The sequence below is a fragment of the Peromyscus maniculatus genome, chromosome 8, assembly GCF_049852395.1.
Source record: "Peromyscus maniculatus bairdii isolate BWxNUB_F1_BW_parent chromosome 8, HU_Pman_BW_mat_3.1, whole genome shotgun sequence".
In the NCBI taxonomy this organism is placed as follows: Eukaryota; Metazoa; Chordata; class Mammalia; order Rodentia; family Cricetidae; genus Peromyscus; species Peromyscus maniculatus.
This window is the reverse complement of record NC_134859.1, coordinates 107,981,122-107,999,038: the sequence shown is the minus strand read 5'-3', so window position 1 is coordinate 107,999,038 and position 17,917 is coordinate 107,981,122. Positions and strand designations below refer to the sequence as shown.

The 17,917-nt window shown below is 54.0% G+C and overlaps 1 protein-coding gene across 6 annotated transcripts in view; it reads right to left on the bottom strand.

Annotated features, from left to right (window-relative positions):
• Window positions 1-17,917, bottom strand: part of Baiap2 (BAR/IMD domain containing adaptor protein 2) — a 71,069-nt gene that overhangs the window by 17,178 nt on the left and 35,974 nt on the right. For all 6 annotated transcript variants that reach the window (XM_006987706.4, XM_016006241.3, XM_076543895.1 and 3 more), the window contains exons 4-6: window positions 11,660-11,721; window positions 11,007-11,078; window positions 10,363-10,500 (exon numbers count right to left, since the gene is read on the bottom strand). In XM_006987706.4, coding sequence (XP_006987768.1) covers window positions 10,363-10,500; window positions 11,007-11,078; window positions 11,660-11,721 — 272 coding nt within the window. The remainder of the gene's footprint in view (window positions 1-10,362; window positions 10,501-11,006; window positions 11,079-11,659; window positions 11,722-17,917) is intronic.

Here is a 17,917-nt window from a genome sequence, read left to right as displayed (position 1 = left end):
TCCTGCTCCCTGAACCTCCCATGCACTCCAGGGTCCTCTGGGAAGTAGGGGGTGGGGCATGCAGCCTTGTTGTCCCCAGAGGAGCTGTGCTGGGAGGACTCCAGGGAGCTTTGGAGGAGGCTCAGCCAGGGTGTGAGCTCCTTCCTGAGTGTTAGGAAAGACTGGTGAGATGAGACCAGGCATACTGGGGTCACGGAGGAGCACACCTGCCAGTCATCACACAGGGCAACACCAGTGGGCCTCCTGGGTCTCGCTCATTCCGTCCCAGGCCAGCAACTGTCTGGGACTAGGGCACTCCGGCCTTCAGGGAGCAACTAGGGTCCAAGTAGTTTCTAAGACCTTGGGCACAGGGATATGGACACGGACACGGACATGGACACGGACACGGACCTCAGCTTGGTGGCCAGCTCAGGAATGTCCAAGATTCTTGAGGCTAGGGTGGATCCTGGGGCCACTGTTCTCTTCCAGAGACTTCTCAAGGACAACAGTAGCCAGAGAAGGGCTCAGCAGCAGAGTGCCAGTGATGATCTGCATTGTTTCATTATCTAGGGGACTTCAGAAAAGAGGCTCCACTTGGAACTGTCACCTAGGACAGCAGTATAAACCAGGCCACAGGGCCCTCTGGGTCTCCTTGCCCCGAGAACAGCACCTTCCAAACTGAGGCCTGAAGCCAGCCCTCCACTGGCGGTTTCTGGGTTTGTAGGCTGCGCACTACCTTTACCCCAGCTTTCGGCTCCCCGGAGAGCAGGGTACCGGTACGGGGCCCGGCCTCATTAGCAGGCCTGGCAGCCGGTGAGTTAGGAGGGCATGGTGTTTTATTTTTAAGATTTCCACTTACTTATGTACCCCTAGGAATAAAAGCAACCTCACAGGTCATGCCTGGGCACCTAGGGTGGTTCAAGGAAAGGGAGAAATGGCCTCAGAGCAGTACACTTCAGGGACCGTTGAGAATTCCCAGCTGGGAGGCAGGGAAGAGCCCTGGACCACACACCCATCTGGGCTGACATCATCAGCTCCAGTCAGCCCTGGTCCTAAGGCATCGGGCAGCAGCACAGTGAAGCCTGCCAGTGACACGTGGCTGCCACTTCTGTCTAGGAATAACCACCGACTTCCCTGACCTCCTTTTCCAGGCCACTGACTCCTCACAGACAGACCACAATTTTGCCAGGAAGATCCTGGAAATCTGGGCCAAGTGAAGTGTCCCCTTGCAAGGAAGACGGCAGAGGACAGGGACAGGTGGCGGCTGGCCCTCGGGTCCCCAAGCCCCTCCATCAGTCGAGTGGACAGGGCACGCCGGAGTGGTGGAACACCCACACTTTCTGGAGAGCCCAGAGCACAGAACACAACCCGAGCCTGCACTACCAACGGCTTGGCACTGGGCCATTTAAAATGGCATTAAGCCTGTCCCCACGGCGGCCAGGTTCCCGCTGTCCCCACCCGCCCCACGTTGCCTCACAGCTCCTCGCTTAGCTGGGTGCTATGGAGACGGCACTATAGAAACGCCCAGCTGAAGCACTGAAGACCCACAGAGAAACGCTCCCACTTAGTCACCCCAGCGGAACAGCCCTGCAATCTGAGAAGACAGAAGCGACTGGAAAGTGTGTCTCCTCTGCTCCAGAGCCAGCCGGTGACTCAGAGGGGGGAAGGATGTTCTCGAAAAATCTGAAGCTGCTGTGGTTCACCCTACCCAATGACCACCGAGGCTTTCCCACAGCTGTCAAACCGCTGGACTGCCCAAGGTCCCTACAGCTCACGAATGAGCTCAGGAGGCCTGGTCCCACTGTTGCCACTGGGGGCCCTGACTCCCAAGGAGACAACTCAGAGCCCCTGGGCTGTGCTGGGTAGGAGGGAACAGCAAGCACCTGACACTCCATGTTGTCTGAAGTCACGAGACAGAAGCCAAGGAAAAGCCTCCCCAGTATGAAGGGCCTGGCGCCCAGGGCAGTGCATGGAGCCAGCAGATGCTGACCATGGGTAGACAGGGTTGGGGCTATCTTGCCCACAACTGGCAGATGGCAGGACTAGCTATTCTAATGGTTTCTAGCACATTACCTTTGGGGACATTTTAGTCCATGGCAAAATTAATGTGTTAGAAACTCAACTTTCAAACTGTCCGCCAATGGAGCCAAGTGGGACAGGCCAGCCAAGGCTGACCCCGGGAGGCCCCGAGAGATGGCGTGGTTATGGGGCGGTCCCCAGGACAGCCTTATAAGGACAGGACGGGGCAGCCTTCCTCATCTGACCGGGTGATGCTACAGTGTGAGGCCCCGCTGGGTGCCAGGCCTGCACTTGGTTGTCTCCGGGAGCCGGAGCAGAACAGAGCTTCGGTGTGGTCTGATGGAGTGCGGGCACATCGCCTGGACCCCGTCACACTGCGGGCGGGCCAGCCTCTGCTATTATGAAGATCTCAGCTATGGTTATTTGATCTTTGCCTTGTTGATTACACAGCCCTTTAAACAGAACGAGCTGTTCCCTTCTCTCAGGCCCCCAGAACAGACAAACCCCACAAAGAGACACAAGGGAAAACCGCAGAGGTGCCAAGGCCCGTGTCACGGTGAACAGACACCCAGTCACCCAGACCCAGGGATCCCTGGGAGGGTGCTGTGGACACTCCCTCCCCACCCTGAGGCAGGCACCCGCCCAGGACACTGACCGGTCCCCTCTTTCTACACAGCCAGTCTGCACCTGCTCACCTCCTTATGTCTCTCAGAGAGGGCCAAGGACAGCTGGCCTGAGCAGGGGACCTGGGAGCTCTCGACCAGCAGTCGAACCCTGGGCCGACAGCGGGTCAGAGCCGTTGCAGGGTGATCTTGAGTGGGCCGGGCCTGCCCACCCACTTCCAGCTGCTTCTCTGGGCTCTTACATGGTCTTTGGGGCTTCAGCACAAAGCTGCATCCCAGCTGCCTCTCCCTCAGAGTGAGCACCGGCGTGAGCAAAGACAAACTGCGCCCCCAAGCCTAGCACACACCCAAGGGCACCGCACGGGCAGGCCCTCTGCCCCACAGGCTCCTAGGCCTTCCCCACACTCTCCTGGGGGGTGAGGGCCGGTTAAGCAGGGGATGGCAAGTCACAGAGCAGGAAGAGCAAAGGCAGCGCCACGTTCTCAGAGGCTGCCATTTGTGCCTGTCTTGTCTGACAAGAGCTAGGTTGGGAGAGGAGTCAAATGGGTCAAAACCAGAAGGAATCCAGGCCCAAACAAAAACCCAGCTCCGCCCAGGGTGCGGGGTAAGGGCTGCCCGTGAGTGACATGGTGGAAAGGGAGACACCACCATATCCACTCAGTCTCTTTGCTTGGGAGTCCCTGGGATACCAGCTGGTAGGGCGACTATTAGAACTACCAGAGGCTTTGAGGCTATTGGGCCAGCATGACCACTCACATCCACCTCATCCCTGGAGGAGGGGAGGGAGGATACAGGCTGGATAAAAGGGAGCCAGGTACTTCTCATATTCTGGAGCTGCTCTCCCCCTCACCTGGGGGGGGGACTGAGTCACAGGTCCCCCTCCCTTGCCTTGAGAGGAAGGCAAGAATCCCAGAGAGATGGCCACACCCCTCAGTTTCTGAGCTGGGGACAGAGGCCACACCCCAGGATACATGTCATGTCCACTGTTCTGGGGGGGAGACGGGGACGGGACACCTTTTCCTACCTCACGTGTGCAGGCGATTCTCGATGGCTGCTGGCAACCCTGTGGTGCAGACTGTGTTGCAGGGAAGGGCCACGTCAGGGCAATACCCTTAGGCCGTGAGCGATGGCTCTCAGAACTTCCCCTATTCTCGTAAAACTACCCGTCCCAGTTAGTGCCCCAAATGCTTCTAAGCTCCCATTATCTGACCTATAATTAAAATTAGTTTCCTCTGGCACTCTCAACACGCAGGCTCAGTTCTGAGCAGTTCTTACCAGGCAGCTCTCACCTGCAAACCTGGACACTGCTGTTGGGGTCCCCGCTTCCCCAGTCTGGCAACCTCACACCTCCCTAGCCCCGGGCAGTTCTGTCTCCTACAACATCTGCATTCAGTGACCACCCTCTGGTACACAGCCTGTCCTTGGTCCTACGTGGTCCAGCCTGGCCAGAGCCCAGAAGACGGGAGGCTGTAAGAGAGGTCAGCACATGGTGGGGCTGTATGCCAGGTCAGCACTCCTGAAGGCTGGGGCCTGTCACCATGAGCTCCAGAGGCTCAGCTTCCTGATGTTCGGTAGCCTCAGGCTCGCTCAGTGAGTTCCTATTCCCAAGAACTCTAAGAACCCCTGCACATGAGGCTGAGGAGTGTTCCACTGTGTCAGGCACCAACCACACCAGGGACCCTGCTGGAAGATCAGTGGAACCAGGTCTTGAGGTATACTGTTCACTTTTCAGGGGCAGGGAAGGGGACCACACTCAACAAGCACGCTAAGGCCAACAATGTACAGACTTGACAAGACCAGGGCTGCGGGGATTATGGCAGCCAAATACACATACCTCCTTCTCCAACAGTGGCTGTTGTTAGGCCCCAGGCTTTGGTGAGGCTCATGGATCCCAAGATGGGCCTCTGTGCCTGTCCCAGGATGTGCTCCTCATAGGAGATGTCCACAATGGCCTACATTTGACTTTCTGAACCCTAGGCTTACCATGGTCTGACCCTGCTTGGCTCTGGACAGAGAGGCACGCAGACTGAAGAAACCTCAGATATAAGGGAGCAGGGAAGCCCTCTCTAGGCTGCAGCAACCAGATGAACTGAGGCACTGAGTCAAGGCCTCTGTTCCTATGACACTTATGCCCTTAAGACACACTCAGGCCATCCTAGGGCATGGGGTCAATTCCCACTATTGGCAGTCAAGTCCCCACCTTCCTGGTTAAGTAGCAGTTCTAGGAGCCCTAAAAGACTGTAATCCTGTCCGCACCCAAGTAACAGACTGTGGGCACCTCTGCTAATGTTGCCAGTGGACATAACATTACAAGAGCCAGTGAAGACCTCTGAGTCCCTAGCTGACTAGGGGCTATGGACTCAGCTACTAGACCCACCTGCAGGCCAGCTTGGAAGGAGTTAAAAAATAGGAAACTATGGGAAGCAAAGGATCTTTCTCTAGTAACCAACACCTTGCCAAAGTCTTTAGATCCACAACAACCCCTGTGAGGCCAACCTGGAGTGATGGGGCCTGAGCAGGGACGGGGCCACTGTGGAGGGTCTGGACCTTGCAGAGGAGAGGGGTTCAGCTCAGCTCACATGCTCAAGCATTTCCATTCCTCGAAGGGAAAGATGCTGCCATTCTGAAGGGCCCCAGGTCCCTGCTTAGCGCCAGCAGCCACACCCGATGCATAGGTTAGATGGGATCCCTGGCCAAGTTTGCAAAGGCTCTGGGAGCCTGTAGGACCTGTACCAGGGATAAGGGTTCTTGAGTAGCCTGATTGGTTACAGCAAGGCTGACAAGCTACTCTAACATGGTAGTCAGTGTGCCTTCACCCAGCTCTGAGGAACCAGGGCAGCCATACACCAATACTCTCCACCCTCAAAAGTGTCAGGTGAGAGACTGCAAGAACACCCCTGCCTGTCTGCTTGGGCATCAGAAATACTGTCTCTGGTGCTCCCTTGCTAACCTCAGGAAACAGTCAGGGATGGTGGTATCACAGGCCTGCACACAGCTGGATGAAGCAGAAGAATCCAAGTTCAAGACCTGTCTGAGTTGCAGAGTGAGTTTAAGGTTAGCCTGGACAACTTAGGCAAGCCTCCCAAAAGGACTGTCTATAGATATAAGTACAGATGGACAGACATAGCTTAGAGGTAGAGCGCTTGCCTAGCATACATAAGGCCCTAGGTTCGATCTCTAATTCCCACCCCCAACACACAGCCTGACAACAACAGCAACAACTCGTGTAGATCCAACCCGACACAACTGGGTAGGTATAGGCTATCCACTGAGGGACCAGAGAGACACAGGACGTGGGTCTTCCCCAGAGGGGAAGATGCAGATACGAAACATTTTGCTTGTTAAGGGTCAAAGTGCTGTTTGCCACCGAGAGGCAAGGAAGAGGAGGTTTGGAGAAGCGGGAAGGAGAAGGGTCCAAGAAGAGAGCAGCTCATTTACACTGGGCGGGGGGGGGGGTAGTGGAGCAGGCCCTTCTTGTCCATGTTCAGGGGGGTGTAGTGGAGCAGGCCCTTCTTGTCCATGTTCAGGGGGGGTAGTGGAGCAGGCCTTCTTGTCCATGTTCAGGGGGGGGAGTGGAGCAGGCCCTTCTTGTCCATGTTCGGGGGGGGAGTGGAGCAGGCCCTTCTTGTCCATGTTCAGGGGGGGCAGTGGAGCAGGCCCTTCTTGTCCATGTTCAGGGGGGAGGTAGTGGAGCAGGGTCTTTTTGTCCATGTTGGGGGGGGGGGTGGAGCAGGCCCTTCTTGTCCATGTTGGGGGGGGAAAGCCAGGGCAGACGGCTCTACCTCACCAATAGGGAGCTTCCGAGAGGACCTAGAGGCCGTGCCCAGGAGAGGACAGGCCAGCTCAGTGCCACCTGTGACCTTAAGGAAGGCAAAGAGCTAATTCTTGAGCAAAGAGGCAGCTGAGTAAGAGCCCTGGGCTTGGGCAGAGAAGGACCTGTCAGAACTACACACTCATGCTCTGGGACAGGCCAAAGGGAGCTCTGGATAAGGCTGACCATCAAAACCAGAACTAGGTTGGCATGAGACATCCCCAAGTCTGGGGTGCCATCACGGCACTTGCTTGTGCCACCTCCATCTGCTTGCACAGGACTCCCCGGGCAGCACTCAGCCGGAGGCCACCTTCTGATCACCTGGAGCCCAGTGCCATGCTCTCTCACAGTCTCAGTCAACTCAGGTCGGGCAAGCACCACTGGCCACAACGTCACTGTCCCTTCCCAGCGCACCAGCATCTGCTCTGACCTACAAGGACACCTACTGGAGGGGCACAAACACCCTCATCCTGTGAGAGCTAAACTGTCACACTCAATCATTGGAGCCTGGGCGGCAGGCGGCTGAATTTGGGGTTACTCGTGTTTTATTGAGATGCCTTCATACGATCAGGATGACCTACCCCAGCAGCTTCAATTCTACTGCCAAACACCCTGTACCTACGGCATCCTCACAGGCAGCAGGAGCCATGCTTCATACGTGTCAAAAGGAGTGATGAACTCACGATCAACAAAATGGAAAACCACGGAAGACCCTGAAAGCATGCTTAGTGCAGAAAGTCAGACACAAAGACACACGGTGTGACTCGGGTTAGGAGGCGAAAAGCCTCACCTTGCTCTAACCCATGAAGCCCACACGTGCTGAAGCAGGGCAAGATATCCAAGCCTCTTCCACACAGCCTGGCAGGTCAAACCAGGACCCACTGAGGAGGTGGCCACTACAGCCTCACGGGAAACAGGAACCCAGAAAGCTCTGGGCAGCCCCTGAAGGGCCGGAGTAAACAAAGGGCAGCAGTCTGTGAGAAAAGGCCTTCCCAGTGCCATACAGAAGACTGGAGTTATAGCCACAGGCAGCTAGGGGAGCAAGCTCTACCCTTGGTTCTCGGGCCAGCAGCAGAGACTGGAGTGAGGGGGTCAGGGGCTTTTCTCAAGACGGTTGACATTAGGGGGGTGGGGAAGGGGCAGGCCTGAGAGAAAGAGAAGGAAAGCAAAGTGAAAAGGGGGAGATGAGCCCGCTGAGCCACATGTATTCACATGAAAACAGATGAAAACAGAGCCTGCGGCCTTGGCCTTCACCCCTGGCTCTGCTCTTTCCTGAGCCCGAGGATGCCCTCAGCTAGGTCCTAGTCATATCACAGTCTTAGATGGAGACTCACGGGGTGTCTCTCAGTGATCTTGCCACAGCGCAGGGCCAGCTAATAAAGGAGAGGCCTGGGAGTGAGGAGAAGAGATTGGCCACCCCTGCAAAGGCAAGCCAATCAACCGTGGGTAGGAAAAGACTGATTCGACAGTGAGAATGACACACTCATGCTCAACGTGGACAGACCTTGAGAACATGCTCTGTGCAAGAAGCCAGACTCAAAGTCACACGGTGTGACTCAGTCACAGCTGATGTCTAGAACATGGAGATCCACAGAGACAGAAAGCAGGTAGGTGTTCCTGAGTGGGGAGAGTAGGTAGATGATGGGGTGGGGGTGGGGGCAGGTGGGGGTGAAGGCTGCTGGATAGGGGTTCTTTTTAGGTTGGTAACTGCTGCCGACGGGTGCAATGGTTGTGCGGTTCTACAAATATACCAAAACCCACTGTGTTGTGGGATTTAAGTGTGTTCCATAGTGTGTGATGTCTAAATAAGACTGTCACGGGGAAAACAAGGGGAGCCAGACCCCATCACCGGGCTGCTGAGCCAGTGCCCGGAGGTCCCTCCAGGTTGTGTACTCACACACGGAAATCCCTCCAGCGTAGCCCACACCTGCCCTGAAGAGCCCTCCCCTCCCAGGCAGCAGGCTGACGTCTGCTGGCCATCTCTTCTGAGAGGAGAACGACAGAAGGCACAGCGGTGGACCCTGTGGTGTGCATTTGTTCCTCAATCCTGCAGCTCACCTGAGAAATCTGTCCAAGAACAACTCCAGATGACTCACAGCCTCCCCTGGGTGACAACCTCAGCCTGTACATGTCCTTGGAAGCAGCCCTGGGTCACAGATGGTCATTAAAAATACTAAAGTATTTTTATAAGGCAGGCAGTGGTGGTGCACGCATTTAATCCCAGCACTCAGGAGGCAGAGACAGGCAGATTTCTGAGTTCAAGGCCAGCCTGGTCTACAAAAGAGTTCCACAACAGCCAGGGCTACACAGAGAAACCATGTCTTGAAAAACAAACAAACAAAAAATACTAAAGTAGGGTGTGAGCCATACTAGTTGTTAAAGTGTTTGCCTTGCAAGTATGAAGACCTGAGTATGGGCCCCAGAATCCACATAAAACAAAACAAAACCACACACAAATCTAGGTGTGGCGGTCTGCACTTATAATTCCAGCCCGGGGGAAGCAGAGACGGGGATCCTGGGGCTCGCCGGCCAGTCAGCCTAACCTACTCAGCAAGTTCCAAGTCAGCCAGACTCTCAGAAAGAAGGTAGAAAGAACCTAAGAAAGAATGACCTAAGTGTCCTCTGACCTCTACATACACATGCACAATATGTATGTGTCTACACACACATGCACCTTCACACACACAAACATGCATGTAGGTCATCAAAACAAAGACCCTGGACTCAGAAAAATGCACCTAAGTGGGAAGGCACGTCACTGCAAGAGCTGCACTTGGGGTAGCAGGGCAGGGTGCAGGGACCTTAAGCTTCCTGCTATTGCAACCTCTGCACACCAAGAGTGCTGTCGGGCCTGCGCTCTCGTTTGGGGCAGATGGACTCATGGCAGGATCCCCACTGGCCTGTGAAATCCCCCTGCAGGCGCATGTGCTTAGAGACAGCTCTCCTAGGCCGCCTTGGAGCTGCTGACTTGCTCTGACACCGCGATCGATGAAGGAAGAAGTACAGCTTGGCGTTCTCCCCACTCTCCTGGGCCCAGGAGGGAAGTCAGAGGCACCATGGGCACAACAGGAACATCACATGCCTCGGGTGATGGGTGCTGTCTCATGCTAAAAAGTGGGGACCCCGGCTGGGCAGTGGTGGCGCACGCCTTTAATCTCAGCACTTGGGAGGCAGAGCCAGGCAGATTTCTGTGAGTTCGAGGCCAGCCTGGTCTATAGAGCGAGATCCAGGAAAGGTGCAAAGCCACACAGAGAAACCCTGTCTTGAAAAAGAAACCAGACCCCAGGCCTTGGAGCCATGCCTTGTCCTCTCCGGCCCTGTGACCGTATTTCCCGGTGCCTCCTCTACAAACACTGGGTGTCCCGTTTACACCTTTTTATCTGTGCAACTAGGGCTGCCAGAGCAGGTGAGGGTCTCTTGACTGCTCCGTGTCAGGACACAGCCTGTGGTTCTGACGCAAGTGCTAGTCTGACCACAATATCCTAAACGTGATCAGCTCACAGCACCCGCCGTGCTGGTGGAACTGTAGGGAAAATGGCAATGAAGCCGGCCCTTGGAAGCCTCCAGGGCCATCTGCCACAGATGACCTTGACTGGTCAGCCTGGATGGGTGATCACAGATTGATTACAATAGCAGTCTGGGGTCTGGCTCCTGGGCAAGAATCCAGAGGGATAAGGGGAGGGGAGGGCTCAGCCGGAGCCTCTGTTTGGCAGCTGAGAACCTTCCTGGCATCTTGGCTAAGTTAAGCATCCCTCCAGCTCGAGGACTTGGGAAGTCACTCCAGAAACCCAGCTCTGCCCTGCCACCACTGGGGGCCTCCCCCTCCCTTGACAGACACGTAGTAAAGTCATGGGCAGATGGGGAGGCTTTTCCTTGCTAAGAAAGGGGCAGAAGTCACAACAGCTCCTGTGCATGCAGCCGTGGCCCTACCTGCAGCTCCTTGTCCGAGTACTTCTGAGGGTTCTTGCTCCCTTGGCTCTTCTTGCGTAGCTTTTTCAGTTCAGCCTGACACTTGTCCAGGGCGTCACCTTTGCTCCTCTGTTCTGTTTGGTATTTCTTCAGTGCAGCCTGGAGAGCCATGATACAACCATGGAGGCCCGTGAGCCTCACAGGCAGCTTGGTGCTCCCTAGCCACAGCAGATTGCAGCTGGCCAGAGTGAGGCAGGGGGTCACAGCTGCAGACCTCCTCCTTGTCTTCCTCTGGCAGATCCCCAGTCTCCAAGACCAAAATTAGACCTGAGAAGCAGCCTGTCCTCCTTCCCTGCTCTGATAGCAGGTGCAAAGCCATAACTCATGTGGTGAATACTACAGTAGCCTTGGCTAACAGGCAAGGACAGTGAGGCATGGACAAGGCCCTTGTGTGGGTTCTACCGTATAGCCAAGTCATCAGCTGCATGACAAGGGGCTGAGAGGCAGGGACGCTGCACATGAACACCACATGCAATAGGCTCTTCTCTAGGCCACTAGGGTGGGAGTCCAGAGGGAAAATAAACTCAGGCCCAGGGGACAGATGTGCAGGCAGAGGTAGAGCCTGGCACCGGTGGCCCAGCAGGGATGGCACAGGGTGTACTTACACTCAGATACCTGGAGTCCAGCTCGACCTTCTGTTCCAGCTGTGTGAGCAGCTCATTGTGAAAAGACTTCAGCTGGACGCAGGGAGGAAATAGACCATTAGGCAGTTGTGAGGCATGGTGCAGGAGATGGGAGCAGAGCCAGCCTGGATGAGGTACCATGGAAGGAGAACCCTCCAGGGCCATACAGGCCCCATGGAGCTAGGAGGCTCCTAAAGGTGAGGACTAGACAGAAGCTTTTCAAAGCCTTGACATCCCATTTCCACCAGCCTCCCTCTGCTGGATCATTCAAGCAAGGGTTGAAGGAACCGGACCTGAGTCTAGAGAAAAATTTGACTTTGCCACCCATCAGCAGCAAGAACTGGGACCTGGCTGGGGCTATCATCAAGGCACAGGTGACTCTTCCATGGAGCCAACTCTACTGACCCATTACAGGTCCCTGTGGCCAACTGAGCATGAGACCCTGGTTTCCTTTCTTTTCCCAGTCATCTTCCTGTAACCCGTGTGACCTGTGTCCCTGTCCTGGACTACATGGTTATGGAAGTCCCAATGGACACACGGATAAAGCACATAGCCAGTCCTCTGACACCTGATTTCCCTGCTCACACATGTATGTTCCTTGAGCCCAAGGAGGAGGTCCCAGAGGCCACACTCACCATCTCCTCCAGCTGGTTCTGGATCTGCCGGTGGACTTCAGCCATCTGGAAGAGGACATCCCCTGGAGAAAAGAAAGTGGGTTAGATATTTCCAATGACTGAGCCTACACCAGGACCAAACCCTGGACACCACAGAAGTTCTGTGACTCTAGACAGAGGAGCTTCTGGGAAACAAAGCCAGGTGGAAGGAGAAGAAACAGAAAAGTCTAAAGTGACGAGGGTTAGAATCTGATTTAGAGTGCCTGGCATCCTTGTGGGGAGCTCAAATGTCCACCCTGAAAAGCATGTCTTAGGATAGAGACATGGGACAGAAGGACCTGTGTAGACCGGCTTTTACCTGGGCACAGCACAAATAGGCACCTACACAGACCTCACACTCATTTACACACCGATCAGCCAATGATGGACTGAGCCCTACACGAGGGCAGACACACCTCCCCGTGCAAGGCACAGGAACCACCCTCTCTGACCCAAGGCCTCATTGCCAGTTCCCATGGGAAAATAAGGGAAAGGCTGAATGTCATTCTGGGCCCTGGGTCCTCATCTGGCGCTAGCCCTGGGAGGACAAAGTGGTCTCAGAACCACTTGCCCTTTGGACCAGTGCCATGCCAGTGGCTCTGGAGTCAGCAGAGCTGGTGGGCCCAGAACAGGAAGGTGGACTGCTGCTGTGGACCAGCTTAGCAGGAGGCCTAGGTCCACATGCCACAGAGCACTGGGCATAGCCATGACTCCATAAGCATTTCCTCAGGACATCAACACTCCAGGGACACTGATGTGCCTTGGCCTACTTGTGAAGGGTAGACCGAGACAACAGAGGTTGTCAGCTCAGCAGTCAACACCATCCAGGACTTTTCCAGCTTGGACGTCCTAGCTCATACCCACTTGCCTGTGGCACACATTCCAGGCTGGACTAATGTCTGGGTTTGCTCAATGTTGGGCTCAGCTGAGCCCCAACAGTCTGCAGGGTCATCACTGAGCTGCCATATACCCTCCTCCTGCTTCTGACAAGGATACAACAGAAAGGAAGTAGAAAGGAGGAGCCTTGGAGACCAAGGGCCAGGCACACTTTCTTTTAAGCCCAGCAATGATCAAGTTGGGTCCCAGCACCTATCTCCCACTCACACCTACAATGAGGGCTCCAGGCCAGGCAGGCAGCCCCAAGGATCTTGGCTAGGTGTCCTGTATGCTTGACCATCACATACAGCCTGTTGTCAACTGAGCATGAACTCCCAGCTCCTGTCCTTTTTTCAGGGGCCTGAGACCCCAGGCCATGCTCAGAGTCTCATGCTCAGTGGCCACAGGGGACATGTAATGGGGTGAGGTACACAATGCCCCTAACCAAGACCAACAAGGCTGCCTGCCCTCTCTGCCACAGGCCCACCTCACCTGTAGAGCAAACTCCCATTTCCTCACGTGTCTGGCTCCACTTGCCTGATTGACAACTATCTGCTAAGTCCTTTTGGGGGAGTCTGGGACACTGGCTAGGTACTATAGACATAAACCGAGAAGGAGAGGCTATGCCTTTGCCTGGAGGCTGGAGTATGTACTACTAAGCTGCGTCCGAGTCCTTCCAGAGGCAGGACTTTTCTCTCCAGGAGCCCCTCTTCTGGTACCCACTATCGCCAGCTGGAAACCAGAAGAAATCCTCTGACAACAGAGGCCATAGCTGGAGGGTATCTTCCTCTAGCACATCAGCTTTCCCCTGGGAGTTCATCTGGGACCCAAGGAGGTCAGATTCTTGGGAATCCTCTTAATCCCATGAGCTGTTGTTTTAATTCCAATGACCACAGGGACACTGAACACTGAGTGAAGGGCATTGGAAAGATTTCCTACACCAGTTAGCATAGTTTGCAAGGCCACACCAGCCAACTGGCCCCAGTCAGTAGAAAAGGACTCTCCAAGTCAGCAGGGTGGTCAGCAGCCAGATCCATGACTTACCACACCAGCTCCACCCTACTTGCTTACCACCTCCCTGCAGGTCATCCTTGTGATCAAAGGACAAACCCAGCCGGGCGGTGGTGGCGCACGCCTTTAATCCCAGCACTTGGGAGGCAGAGGCAGGCGGATCTCTGTGAGTTCAAGGCCAGCCTGGTCTCCAAAGCGAGTTCCAGGAAAGGCGCAAAGCTACACAGAGAAACCCTGTCTCGAAAAACCAAAAAAAAAAAAAAAAAAAAAAAAAAAAAAAAAAAAAAAAGGACAAACCCAACAGTTGCCTGGAGCTTTGTACAAACCACCTGAGTCACCTGGTAGAAACTTCAGCACCGGCATCTGCCCACCGTCACACCCTAAGTGTCTATGACCACAGGCCTGGATGGAGCCTACATGGCAACGGTACGATGACCACCCCAGAAACTGTATCCCTAGAGATGACAGGGCTGCAATAACTGTGTATGGCCAAGAGGAAGCTGTGGTCACAAGGTCAGTGATAACCTACACACAGGGGGACCGAGCAAGCAGCCTCAGATTTTCCAGACCCCTCTAAAGAGGATGAAGTCCTACTTACTTGTAGCCCACTCTGGACCTGGACTCTGATATGCCTGAGGGGACTAGGGACCACATGGGGACAGAATTCAATGTGAAGGAGCCTGGTCCCTTATCCCTGTTTGAGGAGAAGCACTGAGATAATTGGTGAAGCCGGGGGAGAGAGAGGTGCAAGGCCACAGGCCCAGTCCCCAGGAGAAGAGGCTTTGCCACCAGCACACACGCACAGGCATGCCAACTACTCAGCGAGTCATCAGGGCAGTGTCCCACATGCTCAGAACAGGGCTCACAGGAAACCCAAAGCCACCAGTGTGCAAACAAGAAATATAAGTACACAAGTGGCAAGTCCCAGGGTCCTCTGTGCTTTTCTGCATCTGTAAGTTCCATAGGATGGAAACCCATTGGCCTTGAGACAAGGAAGCACCCAGGGAAGCACTCTGGGCTTTGCTTGATCACATTCCCATGACTCAGAGGGTCTTGGATCTATCTCCTGGCTCTCAAGGTTGCAGACACCTGGGAATGGGCTATAATTATACCCAAGTGGAAAGCAGGCGACCACAATGGGCATGGAGTCTGGCTTGGCAGGGAACCCACCGAGTCCTTGGCAGCACTGGCCCTACTCTCTCAGCTTTGGATTACACACACCCTCCCCGAGGACAATGCCTATGCGACCAACTCCTCAAGGGGCATGAGGTCTACAGAGGAGGAAGGGGGCAGTAGCAACCAAACTATGCACTTAGCCAGAAATCTCCCTTTAGGTTGCTGCTTTTTTCTCTGGCTACATACTTTAGACCCAGAATTACAAGTTAATGTCGAGACCAAACAGAAAACTTTCCCCTACCCACAAAAGCAGCACACGCCAATTCAAGAACCTTGGAAAGCAGTGTAATCAAATAGCAATCCTTAAAGGGGAACTAGTGATGCCCAAGGGTGTGTGAAGTTTCTCATAGGATTTTGTTCTGGTGATGGTGTCAGATCCAACAGGGCAGCAGTTATACTCCATCTGAGATGTGTCAACACTCAGACACAGAGCAGAGTGCCCTGTTCCGCTAGAACCCTCAGCTCAGAGCCCTAGCTGGGTATAAGCCCCACATATAATGAGTATGTATGCAGGGGCCCACCTAGGCAGAGGCACAGAAGAGGGTACACGTGTGTGTGCATGAGTGTGTGTGTTCTAGCTGCAAGCTGGTGCTGTGCAAAATCAGCCCACATGGTGAATTTTTAAACTCCATTTTACAAGCAGCTGCAGGAAGCCACGTGCAGCGGAGCTTGAGCGTGCACAGCCGCCAGCACTTAACCCCTGCAGTACCATGAGCACAGCATGAAGGAGAAGCAGCACACCTAGCCACCCTGAGCACCCACTACGGAGGTGGAGTCCCTGGCCAGGGGTATTGATTTCTGCCAGAAGCCTCCAGAAGTTTTGTGTGTTGGCCCTTACATACTTCTTGCATCTGAAGGGCTGCACAGGCCAGCAGGGACAGAGAATCAGGGGCTGAGCCCTCATTGTGGCTTCTATGATCCCCCATCCTCTCCCTTTCTAGAAAGATCCTCTCAGGTGTGCTGTGCTGTGAGGAGAAGGCCTTCTTTCTTTTTAAAAAAAGATTTTTATTATTTTTAATTATGGTGGGGGGTATGTGCACATGAGTGCAGGTGGTCTTGGAGGCCAGAAGAGGTCATTAAATCCTCTGAGGCTGGAGTTACAGGCAGCTGTGAGCTACTGATATGGTGCTCAGGGCCAAGCTTGAGTCCTCTGTGACAGCAGTATGGACTCTTGACCACTGAGCAATCTCTCCAGCCACAGGAAGAGGCTTTCTATCTAGCCTCAGTCAGGGCAGAATCCACCCAAGCCCCGGGGACCTAGAGCTCTGGGGACACAACACAGGTGGGCCCTAAACTTGAAAAACCGGATCAGATTGGGAAAGGAGGCCCAATGTGCCAGAGCAAACAGCAAATGAGGGAGGGTAAATCTTTACAGAGAGTTGCCACCTGATGATACTCCACTCCCTGGAGAGGTTCATCCAGATAGCTTGTCCCAGGGCTCTGGCACAGAGGGATGGGAGCCCCTGGCACACCAGGGCACTGAGTCAGCCTTAGCACATCAAAGCAGGGAAGCAGTGACTTAGGAGAGTGAGATGGGGCTAGGGACAGCTGGAGGCAGGAGGATTCCAGAACCCCAAATATTTGGGAACTTAGGAGGTAGACCCCCAAAAGCACATGGTGGGTGCCAGAGACAACCCATTTCATTTGGGATAAAAGTTGAAAAACAGACAGCCATAGCAGGAGACCACACCCTCCTCAGCTTCTACCAATGTACAGTGTGAGTCAAGTAGCTGAAAGGTCAGCCACCAATGAGTCACCCTGCATGTCACCCCAATGTCTCAGTTTTAAAGAGTTCTGGTACTATTAGTAACCTGGCTTCACATTTGGAGGGTTAGTGTGCAATCTGGTCCACGTGGAAATGTCCCCTTCTTAGGGGATAGCACAGGGACTGGGGTACATCTGCAATGCCCACCTGTGCTGCAGCAGAGGCCAGAAAGCCCCTCCTTTCCCTCTCCTTTTGTTTCTCTGAGATACTGGTGTCAGGCGCACACTCACGACATAGCTTTAGAGAGCCTTGAACTCCCGATCCTCCTGCCTCTGCCTCCTGAACAATGGGATCACAGGTGTGCACCACCACGCACTCCTTTTCTGTGGTCAGTTAATACTCCGTGGGTGGAAAGAACACGTATCTAGGCTGCTGGCCTGCTTGCTCTCACTGGCAAGTCCACCCTTTCACTGACATTAGAATCTACTTCTTTGGGATTCTGGAGTATACTGAAGACGAGCTGAGATATCCAGCTTCGTGGACAGCTTGGATTCTTGGGCCTTCACTGGTAGACAGCCATTGTTTGACTAACTGGACCATAGCCTGTAAGCCATTCTAATAAATCTCCCTTCTCTCTCTTTACATCATCTCTCTCTATATATAGATTCATTCTATAAGATCTGTTCTTAAACTCTACTCCTGGTACCAGTTTCTATCTTATTTAGGGTTATTACTGATGTGATGAAACATCACAACCAAAAGCAGCTGTGGGTTTATTTGGTTTGCACGTCTAACCCTGAGTTCATCATTAAAGGAATCCAGGACAGGAACTCAAAAGGATAGGAACCTGGGAGCAGGAGCTGATGCACAGGCCATGGAGAGGTGCTGCTTACTGACTTGCTCTTCCTGGCTTGCTCAGCCTGCTTTCTTATAGAACCCAGGAACACCAGCCCAGGGATGGCCCTACCAACAATGGGCTAGGCCCTCCCTCATCAATCACTAATTAAGAAAACGCTCCACAGGTTTGCCTACAGCATAATCTTACAGAGATATGTTCTCAATCGACGTTCTCTCCTCTCAGATGACTATAGCTTGTGTTAAATCAACAGAAAACTACCCAGCACAACTGTTTGTAAACAGTGCAGCTGTGATGGAAGGTCTTCAGGTTCATGACAGCCCTAAGTGTTAGTCACACGCTCAGTCTCCCTGCTGCACACTTAACATTGTGTGTGTTGTCTCAATGTGTACATAGATACACAGATGTCTAGGCACCGCATGTGTGCCTGGTGCCATGGAGGCCAGACTGGCTGGTGACTCTACTGAACTGGAGTTACAGATGGTTGTGAGTGGCCATGTGGGTGCCAGGAACCAGCCAGTGTTCTTCAACCTCTTCGTTATCTCTCCAATGCCTGTGATATATATTCTTTTGTTCTTGTTTTGAGACATGGTCTCACTCTGTAGATCTGGCTGTC